The sequence below is a fragment of the Falco cherrug genome, chromosome 1 (assembly GCF_023634085.1).
Source record: "Falco cherrug isolate bFalChe1 chromosome 1, bFalChe1.pri, whole genome shotgun sequence".
In the NCBI taxonomy this organism is placed as follows: Eukaryota; Metazoa; Chordata; class Aves; order Falconiformes; family Falconidae; genus Falco; species Falco cherrug.
In genome coordinates this window covers 73,995,221-74,013,235 of record NC_073697.1, presented here as the reverse complement: position 1 = coordinate 74,013,235, position 18,015 = coordinate 73,995,221, and the positions used below count along the sequence as shown (strand labels likewise).

Sequence of the window (18,015 nt, the reverse complement as noted above, 5' to 3'; positions counted from 1 at the left end):
ATTACAGTCAGAAGAGTCTTCTTGCCTCTTTTGAAGGAACTTAAACACTTTTATGTGAAGAGCAGGGAAGGGGATCTGGAGTCCGTGGTTGCCCAGTGTTTCACCTTGTCCAACTCACGGATCACTTCACTGACTAATGACTAGCAGTATCTGAGGACATCTGGTGTGTTTTGGTTTGGTTATGGTTGTGGGTGTTTTTTCCAACTGTATGTGATTTCTGCAAGTATGAAATGGATGGAAAATAAAATCTTTTAAATTTTTTCAAAGCATGAACTAAACTTTACTTGCCTTTTACTGGAAATTTTCCATGGCTGTGCTGCATGTTCCAAAATGCACAGCTGAAATAGGGTGAAGGAATATAGTATTACATGGAATGGGAAAAAGGTAAGAATCCGTTTGTCTGCTGTGCTGCTTTAATTCCACATGTTTTGTGAGACTAAATAGTGGGATTTAACACACAACCACAAGTGTTTAATGCTACAGTTAATTAGGTTGTCTGTTTCTGTTGAGCATGATCCTAACCCAACTCTTACCCCCATTACATTTGCACGTTATCACCTGTTTGCTTCAGATATGAAATGAAACAAAATGCCTGCCCTGTAGGGTGTTTTGTATGGTGGTTGGGTTTGGTATGTGCATGTAATCAGTTAAAGTATTCTAGCAGAGCAGTGGTTACTTCTTGAACAATCATACATCAGCAATATTAAACATCATAGACCCCCTGGGGTCAGTATCTGTCAAGCGCTATGAAGCTCATATGTTTCTGCCTTGTTTGTTTGTTTATTGGAACTGTTTCTGCCTTCTTTAATTGGGGGTCTTAAGAGTTTGTAGAGTCGCCATCCTTGGAGATGTTCAGAAGCTGTCTGGACACAATCCTGAACAGCTGGCTCTAGGTGGCCCCACTTGAGCAGGGGGTTTGGACCAGATGACCTCCAGAGATCCCTTCAACTTCAACCATTCTGTCATTCTGTGTGACTGGTGGGGAAGGATGTACAGGGGGGGAAAAAAACCCTACAGCTATTTGAAGACTGGTGGGGAAGGGAGGGAGTGGGAGCTGAAGAAGGAAAAGTCTGCAAAGAGCTATAACGAAGCATTTGAGGAATTACAAAGCAGGTGGAGATACCGTACTGGAATGAGCAAAAGATTGGATCTTCCTTGCTGTTCTGCCAGAGCCTGGTTTGTTGCTGAACTGTTAGCGGTTGTTTGGCATTACTAATGATTCAATGAGATAATATTTCTGGTGGGAGGGAAAAGCAAGCGTGAAGGGAAATACGCTCCCAATAGTGTCCGTTTTCAGCCCAGAGGACTGCCCATTTGTTGTGGTTTAGCTGCTTATGCCACACAGTGGAGTTCTCTTGCAAGCACTTGTCTCCCCTTGAGTTCATGTAAACTGCTTGCATCTACACACTGGTTGCATTGCCAGGATTTCCACCTACCTGTTTTCTCCAGTGCTGGAAGAACAAACTGTTCATTCATTTGTTCCAAACCTGGTTTCCACCCCTGCCACTCCCCCCCGACTTGTCTCCTGCTTACTGGAAGAGATACTGAGCTCCTGAGTGTTTCTGCAGCTGGTGTGTTTATGGAGAACTGGTGCTGTTTTTTTTCTTTTTGTTTTGGGGTGGGGGAGGATCTTCGGATGCTTAGCACAAGATTCAAGAGGCTAAAGAAAGTGCTTGAGAAACCTGAGTTTGTTGACTAAGTGGGTCTTTTTCTTGTGTGGTGTCCTTAGTACTCCCACATGTTTATCCTCTCTGTTAATTAGCCTACTTTTTCTCCAGACTGAAAGTCTACAATAAACAAAGTATTGTTGAGATTACATCTCTGCAGGAAGCTTTATTCATCTCTTCTCCTTTTGAGAGCCCACAGAACATTAATTAGGTTGATCAAGCACTTTATTAGTTGTGAGGGGGGAAATGTGGCTGAAACCACACCTCTCCTTCAGGCTCTACCCTACTAAATCAGATTTTTAGTTTTTCTCCTATGGCAGATGTTGAGTTTGTATAGCATACCCATCTGAAATTAATTTAAATGATTCTAAAATTAATAACTTAGGGTGCTTATGTTGAAAACTAAACATGCATTTGTTTTTTCCAGTCTGAACAGCTGATCTACATTATAGTCTTTGGTCTTTTCTGGATCCATGCTGCAATAGCTGGAAGTGCTTGCACTCTGTCTCTGAGAGCCAAAAGCCTGGGGTAGTTGTCTGCCAGGTCAGGTTTACAGGACAGAAGTGTAGTACTGCACACATCCCAGTAGAAATCGGCCCATGTTACCTGGTGGAAATGGGAGAGAAAGCAATAAATTTTAGTCAGTAATCTCAAAAGCGGGGGCTAACATTTTCAGCAAACTGCAGAAATGAAACATGATCTGTTTGTGTAAGATGGTTTTATGGGTTTTTTTAGGCTGTAATTACAGAGCTAGTAATTAGGTTGCAATGCAAGGCTTGAATTAAGTAAAAACTGGTTAAATAAAGCCCTTTCTATGAATATTAATTGCATTATAATATCAATATTTTCTGCTGAAACTGTGCTGCAGAGAAGTGTTTTAATGGCTTCCAAACAGTTCTGGGTAAAAAAGGGGATTACACTTTCATGGAGTTGTTTTTCATATTGTCCTGTAAATTGGTCAGTGGTTATAAGCAGAGTTCTAAACTCCCATCTGTATTGACTAGTACAAAGGCATTTTGTAATGTTTGGAGTCAACATACTTCTAAACTGGTTTAGAGAAAACACAAATCCTCATCCTGGTTTGCCTTGCTCTTCTAATAGTTGGAAAACAATTTCCACTTTGCAATTGAGCAACCGACTGTATTGGTAAGAACAAAGAGTTAAAAAAGCAGGGGGGAGTTGTTTCATGGGCTGGCGTGAAGTCCAGAAATTCAACAACAGTCACTGATTTTATTTTTCTTGCGGCCTGGTTGGAATGGGAGAAACAAAAATTATACTTACAGACTTCCCTACCAGCCAGTTGTTATCCCCCAAGAAAGTATCCAAATCTTTCAGTAACTCGGGTGCTTTGTTGGTGAGGATATCATCAAATGCTTTTTTCTGAGGGAAGGATGAAACACAAAGATGCATACCAATGCGTAAGTAGTCAGCAAAACTGAACTTTTGGGGCTTTCTTACTTGTGAAAAAGAAAGCTGAAATCTGGAAAAGGTGACGGTGGAATCGTTTGATCCGATACAAACTTTGGAGTGCTCTCAGTTCTTGGAAGGAGGAGTGTACTAACATCCAAGTCAGGATTTATACAGCAATCAGCAATTATTTAAGATAAGCGAATAAATGCAGAGGTAACTGTCATTTGGATGCATTCAAAGGGGCGCTATAGAATTTAGGAAAGCTGAGATAATTACCCACGAAGTGGGTGAGATGTCCAAAACACGACATTTGTGGCTCAGTGAGCTGTGACTTAAGCTAGTTGCTCCCTTAATGAACACCTGAGATGCTGTGGCACTGTGTGGGGGGTGATGCTGCTTGTTTATCTGTGCTAACAGCCACCCAGCTGTGGCAAGACGGGGGCCCTGCCATAGATTTAGAAAGAATCCATCTATAAAATAACATTCCTAATGTCTTATGGTCATTTCTTTGGGACTTTTTTGGATGTTACGTTTTCTAGTGTACAGGGTCTCAGGCTTCCAAAATCCCTTTAGCTCAGGCTCTCCGTGCTGTCAGTCAGGTGCTGCTCAGTTATCTTTCCTTATCAGCCCCTCTCGTGTGAAATGTGGAACCTGGGTTTGGGCTTTTGCTGTGTTTATCTTTGAATTTTTGTGTTAGCAGATTATTCTGCTTTTTTTTTTGTCTCTGCAGCAATGAGATTTTAGGTGGCTAAAAGACTGAAGTCTACATGGAAGCATATGCGTGTTAGTATTTGTGTGAAAATGATAAAGTATGAGGGTATGTATATATCTCCACTAGGTGTTCCCCACAGCAGAAAGTTTTAAGGCTGCTTTTAGATGGTTAGGTGTTTCCTTTGGACAGGGAAACTGTTTCTGGTTTTCTTTTCTCACCTGCGGGGAAGCACTTGAGATTGCAGACTGTTGTGATCATCTGGTCTGACTAATGTGGCACAGTTTGTGCACTTAATGTGCTTGGCCTGATTTTGGAGGAACGTACTCAGGCTTGGTTAAGTAAGCACTGCTATACAGGAATGGAATGATTTCAACAGCTTTGAAATTCAGGTTAATAAAAAAATAACTCTAGAAGAGGCAGCAGCCTAAATGGCCCCCCAAAATGCAGGCTGAAATCAAACCAGTCTTTCTGCAGAACGTGTCTGAAGATCTGTCATAATTTTTTGCTTTCTGTAAAGAGCTTAGTAACTGTGTGGTGACTGCAAGTAACAGCCAGAAGTTTTCAGTCCAGAAACTTTATATTTGTACACTGTGCTGTAACATTTCCTTTGTTTAGGTAAGTTCCCCAGCCTGCCTTGCAAAAAAAACCCTCCAGACTGTTCTATGATCATGACAATAGCGAACTCCCCCAGCTACAGAAATATGTAGTCATCCATGAAGCTGATGGGGACATGACCAGGATCCACCTTCAGGAGCAGCATGACCTGCTTGTCTCAACCCTGGAGCTCCCCAGCAATGCCTGAAAAAGCTGTTGCAAGGCCAGCTATTTTTATTTTTTTTTGGGGGGGGGTGTAGGGTGAGGGGAGTCTGTGCCTGGCATAGAGGGAGCTTCCATGGGCAGCTGCCACCTGTGCTCCCTGTACTTTGCTTGGGTTTCTCTTTGCTACTGGCTAGATAGCATTGCATATCCTTTCGTCTTTCTCTGAGGTGTGCGTTCCTGTAGGCACTTCTCAGGGCTGGGGAACTTTTCTGACTTTACTGCATGTAAATTACTTAAATCTGGTCTTCTGAAACCATGAGACACCGCTTCCACCACAAGGTGGTGGCAGTGGACCCGGGAGGGGAGAGGGAGAACAGCTAACAGTGAGAAAAATGTTAGAGATTCCCAGAAAGTAAGTTTTGCCATCTTCCTTGGCCCTAGAATGCTCCCTTGCATGCATGCAGGCATACAAGGCTTTCATGTAAACTCTTTCCTTTTAAATTAATCACTGGTAGCATGATCTGGGTCCTTATTTTGGAGAAGTGCTTGAGTATGAGCCGGGACACATGCAGGCATTACAGGAGTTTTCCTGTAAGGGAGTAGCAGTGCTGTGGCAATAGGGCTGCTTCTGTGCTAATACATTAGCAATAGCGTGGCTGTTCCGAAATGATTAAAAATCATGAGTCAAACTCCCCTCCCCAAATGAGGAAACTTCAGTAAATCACTAGGAAATGAAGTAACTCACATTTTTCAATACGAAAACCTCCAAATACACTTTCAGGTTTTCCTTTGCAAGCTTTTAGAGTGCTTTCATACAATTTCATTATTTATTATTGCTTTTGGGTGGTTCCTATAGCGGATCTGAAAAGTTACCTTGGATTAAATGGAAGGTGGCTGCACTGGTAGTTAATGGTGAGACCTGTTGTTATACTACCGCTTTCCTCAAAGGGCTGAGCCATCTGCTTGGGTCAGAGCTGCGTGGAGCCATTGTAACTCTGGAGTTAACTCATCCATCAGCCTGTTCTTGTATTTGAGGCTCTGGTGAGAGGGACTGAACCAATGCCCCCCGCCCCCCCCCCCCCCCCCCCCAAAAAAAAAAACACAAACCCCAAAAAAACCCCCAAAAAACACCAAGCAAACAAAAAAACCCCAAACCAAATGCTCTAGGGCTTCGCTGTGACTGTGCGTTAAGGTAGCCATGGCAGCGTGTTAGCCTGGCATCAGTATTTGCAAAAGCACGCGGAGGACCAACGTGGGGTCGCAGAGGTCTGAAGAGCACAGTGACAGTGAGGGATGTGCTACCTCCCCTGCTCAGCAGTACCCGCTCTCTTACGTGGCTCTGGTCATGGAAAAGTATTTGTCCCTGGCAGCTGATCTTATTGAAGACTGATGTTTACTAAAACCCAAAAAGAAATCAAGATGCAGAAGTGCAAAAAGAAGATGGGCAGGGCTGTTAATCTTGTTGAGTTAGCAGAAGGAGAAAGATTTGAGCTTAGTCTGTGACAAGATACAGTTATTGCATAGTGCTGGCTGGGTGGGAGTGTCCTGTCTTTCCCCTTTGAAGAGCAGTTTGATGTATGCACGTATGGCATCCTCGATTCAAGGTGAACTAGTGAGGGGCAGCTCGTGATGGCCTCAATTCCTCCAAAGCTGAAAAATCAGGCCGCCTTGTCTGGATTAGCCTCGAGGAAGAACCACAGAACTCCTCCAGCTCAGCTTTGCTGAGCTGATGGACCCAGGGCTTGATAAATGGCACTGTCTTGAGAGAAGGTGCTCAGGTACAGAGTTATGCCTGGCTTATGTGTTATCTTTGTTTAAATTAGTGATTGTCTTACTCTCACATCCTGGTTTTTCTCAGCCCAAGGGAAGAGTGTCATGAAGTCATCTATGGTGTCCACAATAGCATCAGCTAGCGCCTGTTCCACAGGTGTCTGACCTGCCAGACCTGTGAGAAGCAAGCATATGAGGGGAGGTTAGAGACAAGCATCAGCAGGAATTTTTGATACCCCAGAGGTAAACTCTGTTCTTTGTGAACATTTCCATTGAAATACGATCTCTGCGGCTGTTGTGGATGCTAACAACGTGCAGTTGGCTCCTTGCATCCAGGTTCAGTCTCATCTGCCTTTGCTTTTTTTTCCCCCCTCCAGCCTCATACAGCCGTCTAAGGTACAGTTGTTCTTTCCATCACCTGAGCCCACAGCCTGACTACTGCTTCTTTATCCTCTCTGCCATACACCATCCCACCACATTCGGTAAGGGTCAGCACCAATTCCTTTCTGTTAATTTTTCCTCATCCCAGCTTTCAATGTCTCAATCTCGTGGTCTTTACACTTGGGTCAACACAATCTCCAAAAGTGCTTCTGTGAAAGTCTACTGCTCTTTCCCTCTATCCTGCCTATTCAGCCCCATTTAGGACCTTCTCATGACATCCTGCTTCCTTTTGATTACTTCATTGTAATTAGGCACCTTAGCCTGTCTTGTTTACAAATTTGCTTTAATTCTCTGTTACCCTTTGGCTTGCCTGCACTTCTTTTAATGCTACTGCTTTTTTCCCCTCTCACTCTCGTTTCATGCTTTCACCTCTGTGCAAGTTCAGGTCATTTTTATCTTCCCCTCTGTACTTTTAAGCCTCACCTGGAAGCTTTGCGTTTCCCGTAAACTGTGTGCTCTCCCTCTGCCAAGTCATCTTCCTTACTGAAACTTTATGCTTTTGAAGGTGAGAGGTGTGCCTCTCCTTTTTGGCATCAAGTTGTCTGAGCCTTCAGTAAAGAGTTGTTGGTGATGGGCACCTACAAATGCTATTTCTTAGTTTTAAAGCATTAGTGACACATAATACAGACTTAATGGCAGACATAACAAGTTTTGGCTATGAAGTCAAAAAGACTTTTTTCTCCTTCCATATATGCTTTTTCCTGCTGTAGCTGGCAGTGTGACTAACACTGGAAGGAGAACAGCATGGTCTGAGTGTGCTCCAGAACCCTAGCCTCTGTGGCTGTTGCAAGCCCATGTAAAAGGTGTTGGGGGAATGCCGAAGTCAGATCTTCAGACCGTAAAAGGAGCACAGCTCCAGATCAGCCTCCTGACAGGGGAGGGGAGGGAGGCAGCGTGGGTGGAAGGCAGGCTTTTCTCAGCGTTTTTCATTAGCAGGTGGATGCTCGTCATTCTCTTCTCTTGCAAGTAGTAGATTGTATCAAAGATGCAGGAAGCTGGCAGGAACACGGTATTGCAGACATGCTTGAGAATATGTTGTGCTAGTGCCTTGAAGAATAACACTGCACCTCTGCTGGTTTCCTCAGAAAATGTGAGGTATTTTGAAATGCAGGTTACATCTCTGCTCAGAGTGTGGAGAAAAAAAAAAAAATACCCTCTTCCTAGTCCCCTTTTCAATTTCCTGATGTCAGTACACCATAAACACGCCTGCCTTCAGCTAGACCAGTTTTGCAGATGGTTTTGAATGACAGCTTGCTGACCTAAAGCAAGCCCTGACTACTCTCTTTGATTGCTTGCATTACTAAGTCTCATAGCACTTTATCTAACCGGTCGAGTACTTCCATAGCATGTAAGTATTTAAGGATGCAAGTGATGTCACCATCTGATCTAATCTCTCTGCCAGCTCTGAATTGGTGCCTAAATCTGCTTCAGAGTGCTCAGTCTGCTGATTGTGATAATCTCTAATGCTTCTCTAAACCTCCTCTTCCTGGCCGTCTCTCTGGTTGGCCTGGCAGCTCAAAGTTCAACTCCTGGGGAAGCTGCCCCGAGAGCCTCGGGGAAGCCACAGGTACGTGCTTTCTTGTGCAGCGGCAGGTGAATAAAGGTTGCTGGCTGGAGAAGCCGGCCCAAGTCTAGGTAATGTGTGCAGGGGAGAAACGCAATCACAGTAAACAGGGATTATTTCTGAGCTTTCCTTTAGCCATAGTATGGAGCTCAGTAATGCAACTTCAGCTCTGAACACCCTAGCATTTCATGCTACAGGTGGTTAATTTGAACTTTTTTTGTCTGTGGTTTTTTTTACTTCCTATGTGACATTTGATTGACTTTAAACCCAGTCAGACTGCATTCTAGCAGGTGTGCCTTGCTTGGTTTCTCCTTTCTGATGTTGGAACCGCAGGGCACGTAGCCTGAGACCTCATCAGGATTGCCGCAGCAGCCCCAACCCAATGAGCAAAATCGGCACCAAATGATGGTAAGGAGGGCCATGCCACCATACAGTGCTCCTCAGTGCTTTTTATACCATCACTCTATGAGTGGCACCTCTAATAGCATCCCATTTGGTACGCTGCATGTCTGTGGTCAGTGCTTGGCACTGGCAGACAAGCTACAGATGCAACAAGAGGCTGATAACTATTAACTATGCCTGGGAAAATACTAGTACTGGTACTGCCACACTGGTGTTGACTTCTGCTTGGTGGGCTTGCCAAGCTGTTGGTTTGCTTCTATTTTTGCTGTGGATGTAATGTGGAGCATTAAAGATGGGTGCAAAACAGAGCAAAGAAAGAGTCAAATATGTGTTACCTGATTCTCTGGCAAGGTATCTTGCTATCGCTAGACTCTGGTGAATGGTAACTCCGTCTACTTCCAAAATGGGGATTTTTCCAAATGGGATAGCTTGGAGGAGAAAGAAAGAAAAAAAAAAAAAAAACAAAACAAAAAAAAAAAAAACCAGCCAAAAGTTAAATCATAGCCCTTAAACAGTGGCAGTCTGTAATAGTTGCACTTTTACCACTCAGAGGGTATGTGCTGTTATAACAGTTTCACAGTATTTCTGTAGGCAAATGCATGAGCAAAAAAATTAAATAATTTTTTTAAAAAAAGGTAGGGTTAGAGAGATAACCAGATCGCTCTGCAAGAAGGCAACTATAGAGTAGAAATCAGGTATTGCACTTCCTATTTCTCAGCCTTGTGCTGTAAAGGCTGAACGTGCTCCTACATATCGTGAATTCTTTATGCAGGGAAACTTTTCAGTGGAATCCTAGGGTTTCCTTCTTTTCCCTGCTTTTTCCTCCCCAGCAGAGTGACTGGCAAGGTTAAGCAAAGTACTACCGAAGATTTTGTAGTGCAGCATCCAGCTGGGGTGTGAAGCAAGAGATTGGGTAAAGACTTGTGAAGGTGCTTTTTCATGTACACTTGGATTAAGTTCCGAAGCAGTGACTCAGAGAAGTATCTGTATTTCAGAACTTACGTTGTTATGAGACATTTCATTTGACAGTCATCACCAAGAGACAAATACACTTTCACACTCAACTGCAAATGCGAAGATACTCAAATTTACTTGACATGGCTTGCATTAAAATAATAATAGTTCAGTCAGTCATGGGGAAGAAGCCTCCAGATTTTAAGTACGGGGAAGACAAACTAAGAAGGCATCATGAATATCTGTAAGAGTTTGAGATGATAAATCAGTGTTTCAGTTACTAATTTAGTAGCATAATGTACACGAAAACTTGGACTACTGTTCTATGACATTTTGGAGAAGCTGCTGGGGTGATATCAAGTGGGGCTGGAGCTTTGGAGCAAAGCTTAAACTGGGAAAAGCTGTCACATTTAGGGTGGTGAGAATCCACTCATGGGAACCCTTTGCTGTTCACCAGAGGTACTTGAAATATTTGCATTTCAAAGCATGCTATTCCATAAATTCCAAGTACATGACTGCAAGTGCTGATCATAGCCAATTGCTCTGTACCCCATTTTCATCTGGATTACACTTTATGTAAATCAGGTGTATGCCCATCTTAAGGCTGCCTTGCGATGTAAGAAGATGGTAGTGGAAAAGTGAGAATGTTGATTACTGGAAACATGCAAAGTGCTTTCACACCCTGGAGAACTGTCTGTATGGGACAGCTGAAATGACACTTCTATTCCATGAGATTTTCTTTAGTTCTTATGAAGCCTCATGCATTCATGACCTGTTTATCAAGGCAGCTTCATCAGTGATGAACACTGCCACACGGCTCTGTGGTTTAGCATGCAGTATGTGAATCACATTAGGTGCAGGATCTTGGATACCAAATCTGTATCTGCAAAATTAATTTGGCAGTTGCACAAAACATCCAGGACTCCTCTGTGCATTTTTTTCTCTGCATCTGAAGACTGTACTCATACCTGCGCCCCCCTGCAATCCTCCACCCTGCAAAGTTCAGCACCCTGTCAAGCTGGTATAAATTTTGATGCTGATGACCCACAGAAGTAAGAGAACTCAAAGATCATTTGTTGCTGTACCCCAGGGAGAAAGCAAACGCTGCTACTTGTTACTGAAACAAGAGTAGACTCTGCACAGAAGACTTTGTATGTTATCCAGAGAACAGCAAGGTCCAGGCAAGTCCATGTATTGCTTCATTGAGAATCCAGAGAGGAGAAGATGCATCTCTGAATGCTAAACTGAAAAGGTCTTTGGTTGTACAAGTGAGAGGAGCCTTGGTTCTGTGCTGTGGAGTAATGGTGTGGAGTGCCCTGAGCATCACTGCCTCCAACGCCGCAGAGCTGTGAAAATAACATTTGCTTATGCAGAGTATCAGTGCATCTTTCGAGCAAGTGAGAGTCGAGGGGATGAGAGTGTGCGTGACTGCTGGGCATGCCAGGGTGGGCAGCTTACAAACATCTCCAGATCCTCCCCAGCCTGCCCAAGGCTGCACACCAGTGCCTGACAACAGGTAACAGCAGAAGCGTGGCCAGCTCAGGAGCAATAATTGCTGTCCGTGGAGGAGTGAACTGGCCTTTCTGGGAGGCCTCAGTGGGAGTGCTGCTGGGCTGATGCCCTTTTGGTTCGGTCAGTGTGACTAACTGGTCTCTGTAGCAATAACTGTCAAAACAGGATGAGATGATCGCTGCTCAGGTTGGGCAACAAAAATTGCTTCATCTAGAAACTGAACTGTCCATTTTCTGCTGTGTTTACATACGGGCGAAAGTCTAAAAGCAACAGCTGTCACTGGCATTTCACTTTGTCAGTCACTCAAAGGAAAATGAAAGCCTGTTTGTGTAGACACATTATTTAAGATACCCTTGATTACAGCAGAAGGAGGGAGGCATCTTTCTGACAGCTGAGGAACATAGATTAAGGTGTGAAAGGCAGCTGGGTGGCAGAGCGGTAGTAATCACTCGTGTTCTGCTTCTCAGGAATCTGGCTGTTTCTGGATTCACTTTTGTTTTTTCTTGCAGTTCACAGAATTCAAGGGTATCGCTATTCATGCCTTGAAAACATCAGTAGTGCCTACATTGTGCTTCCTCCTCAGTGCTGAACTATTTTCATTAAGATCTGGTTATTTTTTCCTGGAAAAGAAACTGATTTTACAATTAAAAGTATACAAATACAGCTTTGTGTGCAATAGAAATAATCATGCAATTGCATGATTCACAGTGCAAGTATAAAATTAATAAATGAGCGGATTTTATTGCACATCGTGCTGCAATCCTTAAACATCCAAAAGGCATCATCCATTTGATTTATAATGAGGTTTGGGGTTTATTTCTTAAGAGGCAGTGTATCTATTGCCATCATTACTAAACAATGAACTATTTAAAACATAACAGATGGTAAATGGGAGATGTTCCTTCCTTTCTTGTATATTCAAAATGCCATTTGATTTTTTTTTTTTCTTATAAAGAACAGGGGGAAAAAATTGTGATTTGAATGTAAATGTGGATTTTTTTTTTTCTTGCTGATGGACTGTTTTGTCGAGCATTGAGTTAATAAGCTGTAAATGAGTGTAGTTCTGAGCGGTTTGAAGAAAGCACACTTGTGCTGGCCAGATCATCATAAAAAACTGTTTTCTTTTTTGGTGTGGGGCATGCTATTCTTGCACACCAGAAAGTATGGTAGACTTCCAGGCTGCTTTACAGCTGAAGAAAATAGCAACAGGCAGAAAATATTTATAGTAAATCTCCTTTGTATTGGAGGAAAAGGTATGATAACTTACAAAGTTGTACTTTCAGTCTGGAAACACATAGGGAAAAACAAATATCTCAAAAACACTATTCTCCAAAATTCATGTAAAAAGACCAAAGTTTTTAGTAACCTGCAGTGAATTATCTTTCTTGCTCCTGTAACTTCAAAGAACAATTTCTGATTGATAAATTCATAGCAAAACCAGGAGATTGATTGTATAGAGAAGTTTGGTTGTTGTGGGTGGGAATGTGTTCCCTGTGAAAACTGGAGACTTCATTTTCAGAGTGGAGAGGAGGTGAGTGAATTTGTCACACAGTTCATCCAAAGGATGGATGCAAAGAGCCTTCATGCTAGATGGGCGCAGTTTGATTGCTGGAGGCGAGGTCAGGGTTTGACAAATAACCTCAGTGTGGCATCTAGACACCTTGCCCATAGCCCATATTCTTTGAAGCGCAGCGAAAACCACAGCCAGACCATCTACTCAGGGGCTCCAACCTACAACAGAAAACCATCTGTTTGTTTGTGAATCTAAGCGGCGTTACCCCTAGGCTCATGGATATGGGCTTCTGTGGCTTGCTCTGAGCCTCCTGTGGTGCTTTTGGCCCTAGCTTTGTTTGTTGATGATGCACGTTCAAGGAACCTCTGGGGGTGTCCAAATGTGCCATGTGTATAAGCATTGTATTAAATCTGCTAAACTGTACGTGTGTTTGGCGAAAGGCATGGTTGGTGCAACTCCAGATGAGCTAAGTGTGTAGGTTGGTTTCTGCCAGGTTCCTATGTTAGATGAACAAGTGAAAGAGGTGGCATGTGAAGCTGGAGTGTGAGAGGGATCTCATTTGGGTAGAATGAGGGTTTTGGAGGCATATGATGAAACAATCTGCATTGGAGAGCCATCCTGAATGAACAGTTAAGCCACAGCAGTGCAGACTGGAAGGATGTGCGTGCTACTTTGCTAGTTTTTCTTTAACCTTGATCGGCTAGGGGGCTGCTTCATACTTAACGTCAGTTTATACCCTTGTGTATCCACGTGAATGTCCTTCCCATGTTTTTCAAAACAGTGTTGTCTTGCAAAGTTTCCGGCTCCCACTTGAGCGATTACATTTTTTAAGAAGGAAAACTAGAAAAATCTGTTGCTGTCATTGTACAAACAGCGTCATTTCTCAGGCATGCACAGAATATATGACCTTTCCCTTTCAGTTTCTATTTGGTTTGTTACTTATCTGAAGTAGAAGGCGCTGTGAATCTGTGTTGCTTTCCAGATTTAGACTGAAAGCTCACTGAAAAGAGGAACAGGGTTTTTTGAAAAACCATGCTGTTTGGATAACTAAAGCTGTAGTAATCTTTAAATTGAATTTCCATTTAGCAAATTCTTGCTTTTCCTCTTTCCTTGGTTGTTCGTTGTTTTTATAAATGCTTGCTGGAATGAAATCTGCAGACTTTACGCTCCCCATGAAGAAAACCTTGACAGAGGGTGAGCGTAAGTTTTCGGGCTGATCTGCAGTCTCATTTTAGAAAGGACTCACTGAAATGTCTGTACAGTGTTTAGGAGTTGGATGAATTCCTTTTGATACTGCTTTCATTTTGGTTGGCTTTTGTGACTGGAACAGTGATGTTTATATAGTCTCTGCTGGGTACTAGCCAGGGGTGATGAGGCCTGATGTGTGGTAAAAGCAAGGACATGTGTATAAATTGTCTCCCTCCCATGAAGTCTGTAATGGCTGTGATCACTCTTCCCAGCCTGGCATGCTCATAGGTTCTCACTGTGGTTCGGGCCTTCCCTCTGCCTGTGAGCTCCTCGCTCATTCTCTGGGGCACGACCCGGTGGATGGTGCTCACCTGGGCCTGTTTCCTGGGAGGGGACAGGGAGGGGACACCCAGCCCAGTGCTAAGCACAGCTCTGTCCTGGCAGCTGGGCTGGTGGGCGCAGGTGTGGAGCAACCAGAACCTCGTGCTGTGCTACACGGCACACCGCTGCTCTCCCCCTGCCGTGAGCAGCCCCTCTGCGGGCACCATTTTTAATTTTCTCCTTCCCTTAGCTCTTTCTCCCTTTTCCACTCTTCTTCATTATTCTTCTCCTCATCATCTCTGTTCTTTCCTCCCCACACTTATCCAGACTCACCTCAGCTTTTCTCCCAGAGGTGAGTGCAGATTTCCCTGTTCCCCCCAGGCTGACCTGCTCTTCCCCTTGCTTCCTCCTGCCTGTATTGAAACTGCCCATGATCTTGATGCTAAGCAGCCCGTGTTTAAGCATTTGGTTGTCCCTCAAAACCTGAATAATTAATGGTTTTGCAATCAAGCACCGTAGGTTGATGTCATAGTAAGACAGCTGGATTAATCAAAGGTGGGGGAAAATAAGTGTGACAGGCACACTTCCTACTATGCTGTCTCTGTCAAAGTAAGTTCTCCTTTGCCTTGAAAGCTAACGTAATTGCTTTTCGTTTCCATTTATATTTAAGTTGGATCATGAGAAACAAATATGTGAGATACTTTGCATCTTCCAATAAGAGGCACATGAAAGGCATTTTTTTGTAAGGCTGCCAGAGGAGCAAGGCCCCTGGGAAGCGGTTGGCCTGGAGCTGGAGGCATCCAGAGTCTGTATCTTCTAGAAAGGGATGGCCAGGATGGTGCTCTGATCTCACCGTAGCCCAGCTTTAGTGCTATAGCTATTACAACTCATGTTCTCCTTGGAAGTGGTTGCTAAGCCCTACTTCTTACCCAAATAGCTATTTACACATCTCATGTAGAGCTACATAGCAGCAAGTCACTCTGGCAACATGGCAATTGCTCCCTCCAGGAATTATTGTCTGCTGCCAGGTGCCTCTTAAGACTTACCTTGGAAGTATTTTCAGTGCAATGACTAGTCTGTCAGGTTTCCTGAGGGCCTTTCAAGCACCATGCCACCCCTCCTAAACAGGTTATGGGATGTGTACAGGAGTCAGCGCAATGAAAGTTTCCTTTGCTATGGTGATAAAGTCTGTGTAATTGCCATTCCCTGAATGAGCCACAGAACAAAAGCTGTTACTGCTTGCTAGCCTAATATCTCAAGAGGATGAGGATGGTAACTCTGTGCACCATTACATTGGAATTTTGGCTATATCATGACTTACATCAGCGTGATGTTTTTTTGTGAGGAGCCTATTTTATGGCAATACAGATCTCAAATGTGTCTATTATGTGCTAGTGTATAGATCTTGAGTTGACTCTGGTTTAAATGGTGGCATGGTCAAGTCTGTCTGTTCAAAAGGAAATGTAAAATGTGAGTTTATTTAAATAATTATTGACTTATATAGAGTGAAAGGTCATCTAAAGCTGCCACTTGATACTAAACTGTTGTTTAAAATCCTGTGTTAAAGCTAGCCAACACAGATACTTACGTACTAGCTTGCGTAAGCTTGTTTATGTTACAAACTACAGTCCCTGCCTGAAATCAGCAACCAGAAAATTTACCAAAGATGATCTGATTAGTGACAGAAGGGGAAAAGAAGAAACGTTGAGATACAGAAATTCTAATTTCAGAGTGTATAAGCCAAATGACATAGTTTTTTATGTTATAATATGACTTAGTCTTGTACAAAACAAAACACCACTTAGGTGTAAACAGAATCAAGCGGGACAGTATTTCGAGAAGCAAGGGGTTACTTATTTGCCTGAAGGACAATTAACACAACAGCTTCCTGGGGAAGCCACATGAAAAGCACCAAAACAAACAACAAAGCCAGTCACACTCTTCAATCCAGGTTAAAATTAAAATTGCAGCAGCTGCAAGTCTGTTTTCTAAACGGCCTTTCTGCACATCAATCTTAATGCACACATTTTCTGTTTTCCTATCAATTTTACTGGAGAACTAAGCAATAAGCTTTTTCTTCAAATAAGGACAGTATTTTCTGGTTTATGTGGATGATTTGGCTGGGAGGTTAGTATTTTTGTAAAACCCTACTTTAATTTTGTGAAAACTGATGAAGCAAACCTATCCTTTGTGCAGAGGCCTGAATCCTTGTGCTCTTAGACAAACTTGAATTCTCTGATTTGTTCCCTTAGTGGCTCAAGAAACATGAAGTGCTGCTCCTGTCCAGACTTATTCCCTAAGTATTTTTTTTCTTTATCTTATTTTATCATGCTGTAAGTTTTTAAAAAGAAGGACATTATGTTGTGTTTGCAGACTTTACAGTCAAAACTGGTTTCAGATTGTTCATAGGCAAGTGGGTAAATGTGAATATGGTATATGTAAGCATACATAGCAATTTTTCTGGTATTTCTTAACCTCACTCCACTATAGAATTGTGTAATTATTCAATTAATTGGACCAATTTTAATGGGTTTTGAGGGTTGCAAAATAAGTGGTGTACCAAACTGCCGTTAATTACGTTAGCTGCTGTTACATCAAATGCAGGTGTAATTCCCCTTATTGCTAAACACTTATCAGCCTTTAGTTTTCAGCAGGATGAGACTGGAATCTGCTAATTTATTTTTTCTTTCTTTTTTGAGGTAGACTCAGTGCAGACAAAATAGGGAAAAAAAAATTCCTGAGCTTCATAAGAAAGATCTGAACACAGAATATGAACGATAGCAGTGCAGAAGATCTCCCAGCAGAGTCAGCTATGCCTTTGTATGCATAATAGGTTGGATGGGTCCCCTCATTTCATATTTACGATTAAACACAGCAGTAATGGAAATTTTTTGGCAAGGATCCTGTTACCTGCTTTCCTGAGGACTAATGTTTTGTAATTTTCAATCCCTGCCTCCACAGAGGGAGCTGAGGCACATTTTGAAAATTCAGGATAGGAGAGAATGCAAGCGGTTTGTTTTCCTTATGGAAAATGGTGCATCTCTGCTGTATACAGTATTGTTGTACTGTTAAGATGCACAAATTCTATATGACCTAGTCCCTAGCCAGGAGGAAACCTTTTCTTGTGTTGGGTCATGGCCTGCAAAGTCGATGTTTTGGTACCTCGGGGCAGATAGAAGCTGTGGCTATTGGTCTTGTTGGCACAGTGTAAGGCTCTTTACTGCAAAGCCTTGTTGCTGCCTTTCATTCAGGGTTTTGCTGATTTCCCTGTGGGAGATAACTTTATCTGGAAATGCCATGAGTAAAGATTGCTTCACAAAGGCAGTGGTAGTCATATCCAGGCAATTTTTTTACCAACATTACGTTATCATGCATACAAATGAGATACCTTTACTCTTGTTTTAGTTGACAAACCACTTAACTTGGGTATTGTCTGCAACGCTGATTGTCTGGCAAATGCCGCCATTACATTGGTGCTTGAGCTAGTAGTATTCAGGGAGCCTTCCAGAAGCAAAAGTTTAGCATCCTGGTATAAGATGTAATAGCACTTCAGACATGCGGCCAAGTATTTCTTTCTAGGTGTACGTTTTCCTGGTCAATTAGCATGATATGTTCCATTTCCCATCCACTGACTGACTGACTGGGTGTCTAAAGAAGCCTGAAATTCAAAGAACTCTTAGGCCAGCATAAATTTTGTACAGATGATTTCACAAATCTGAGGGCAGCAACTCCCACATTTTACTAAACTTCTTATCTGCTTTGGAATTTCATCTAGGGATCAGTCATAGCAGAGGCTGCTGTG

At 42.8% G+C, this 18,015-nt stretch overlaps 1 protein-coding gene across 1 annotated transcript in view; it reads right to left on the bottom strand.

The window, feature by feature from the left end:
* Window positions 1-1,813: 1,813 nt before the first annotated feature.
* Window positions 1,814-18,015, bottom strand: part of HPGDS (hematopoietic prostaglandin D synthase) — a 30,167-nt gene continuing 13,965 nt past the window's right edge. Inside the window, exons 3-6 of the mRNA XM_005443834.4 lie at window positions 9,061-9,153; window positions 6,384-6,493; window positions 2,949-3,047; window positions 1,814-2,273 (exon numbers count right to left, since the gene is read on the bottom strand). Coding sequence (XP_005443891.2) covers window positions 2,109-2,273; window positions 2,949-3,047; window positions 6,384-6,493; window positions 9,061-9,153 — 467 coding nt within the window. The 3' untranslated portion in view covers window positions 1,814-2,108. The remainder of the gene's footprint in view (window positions 2,274-2,948; window positions 3,048-6,383; window positions 6,494-9,060; window positions 9,154-18,015) is intronic.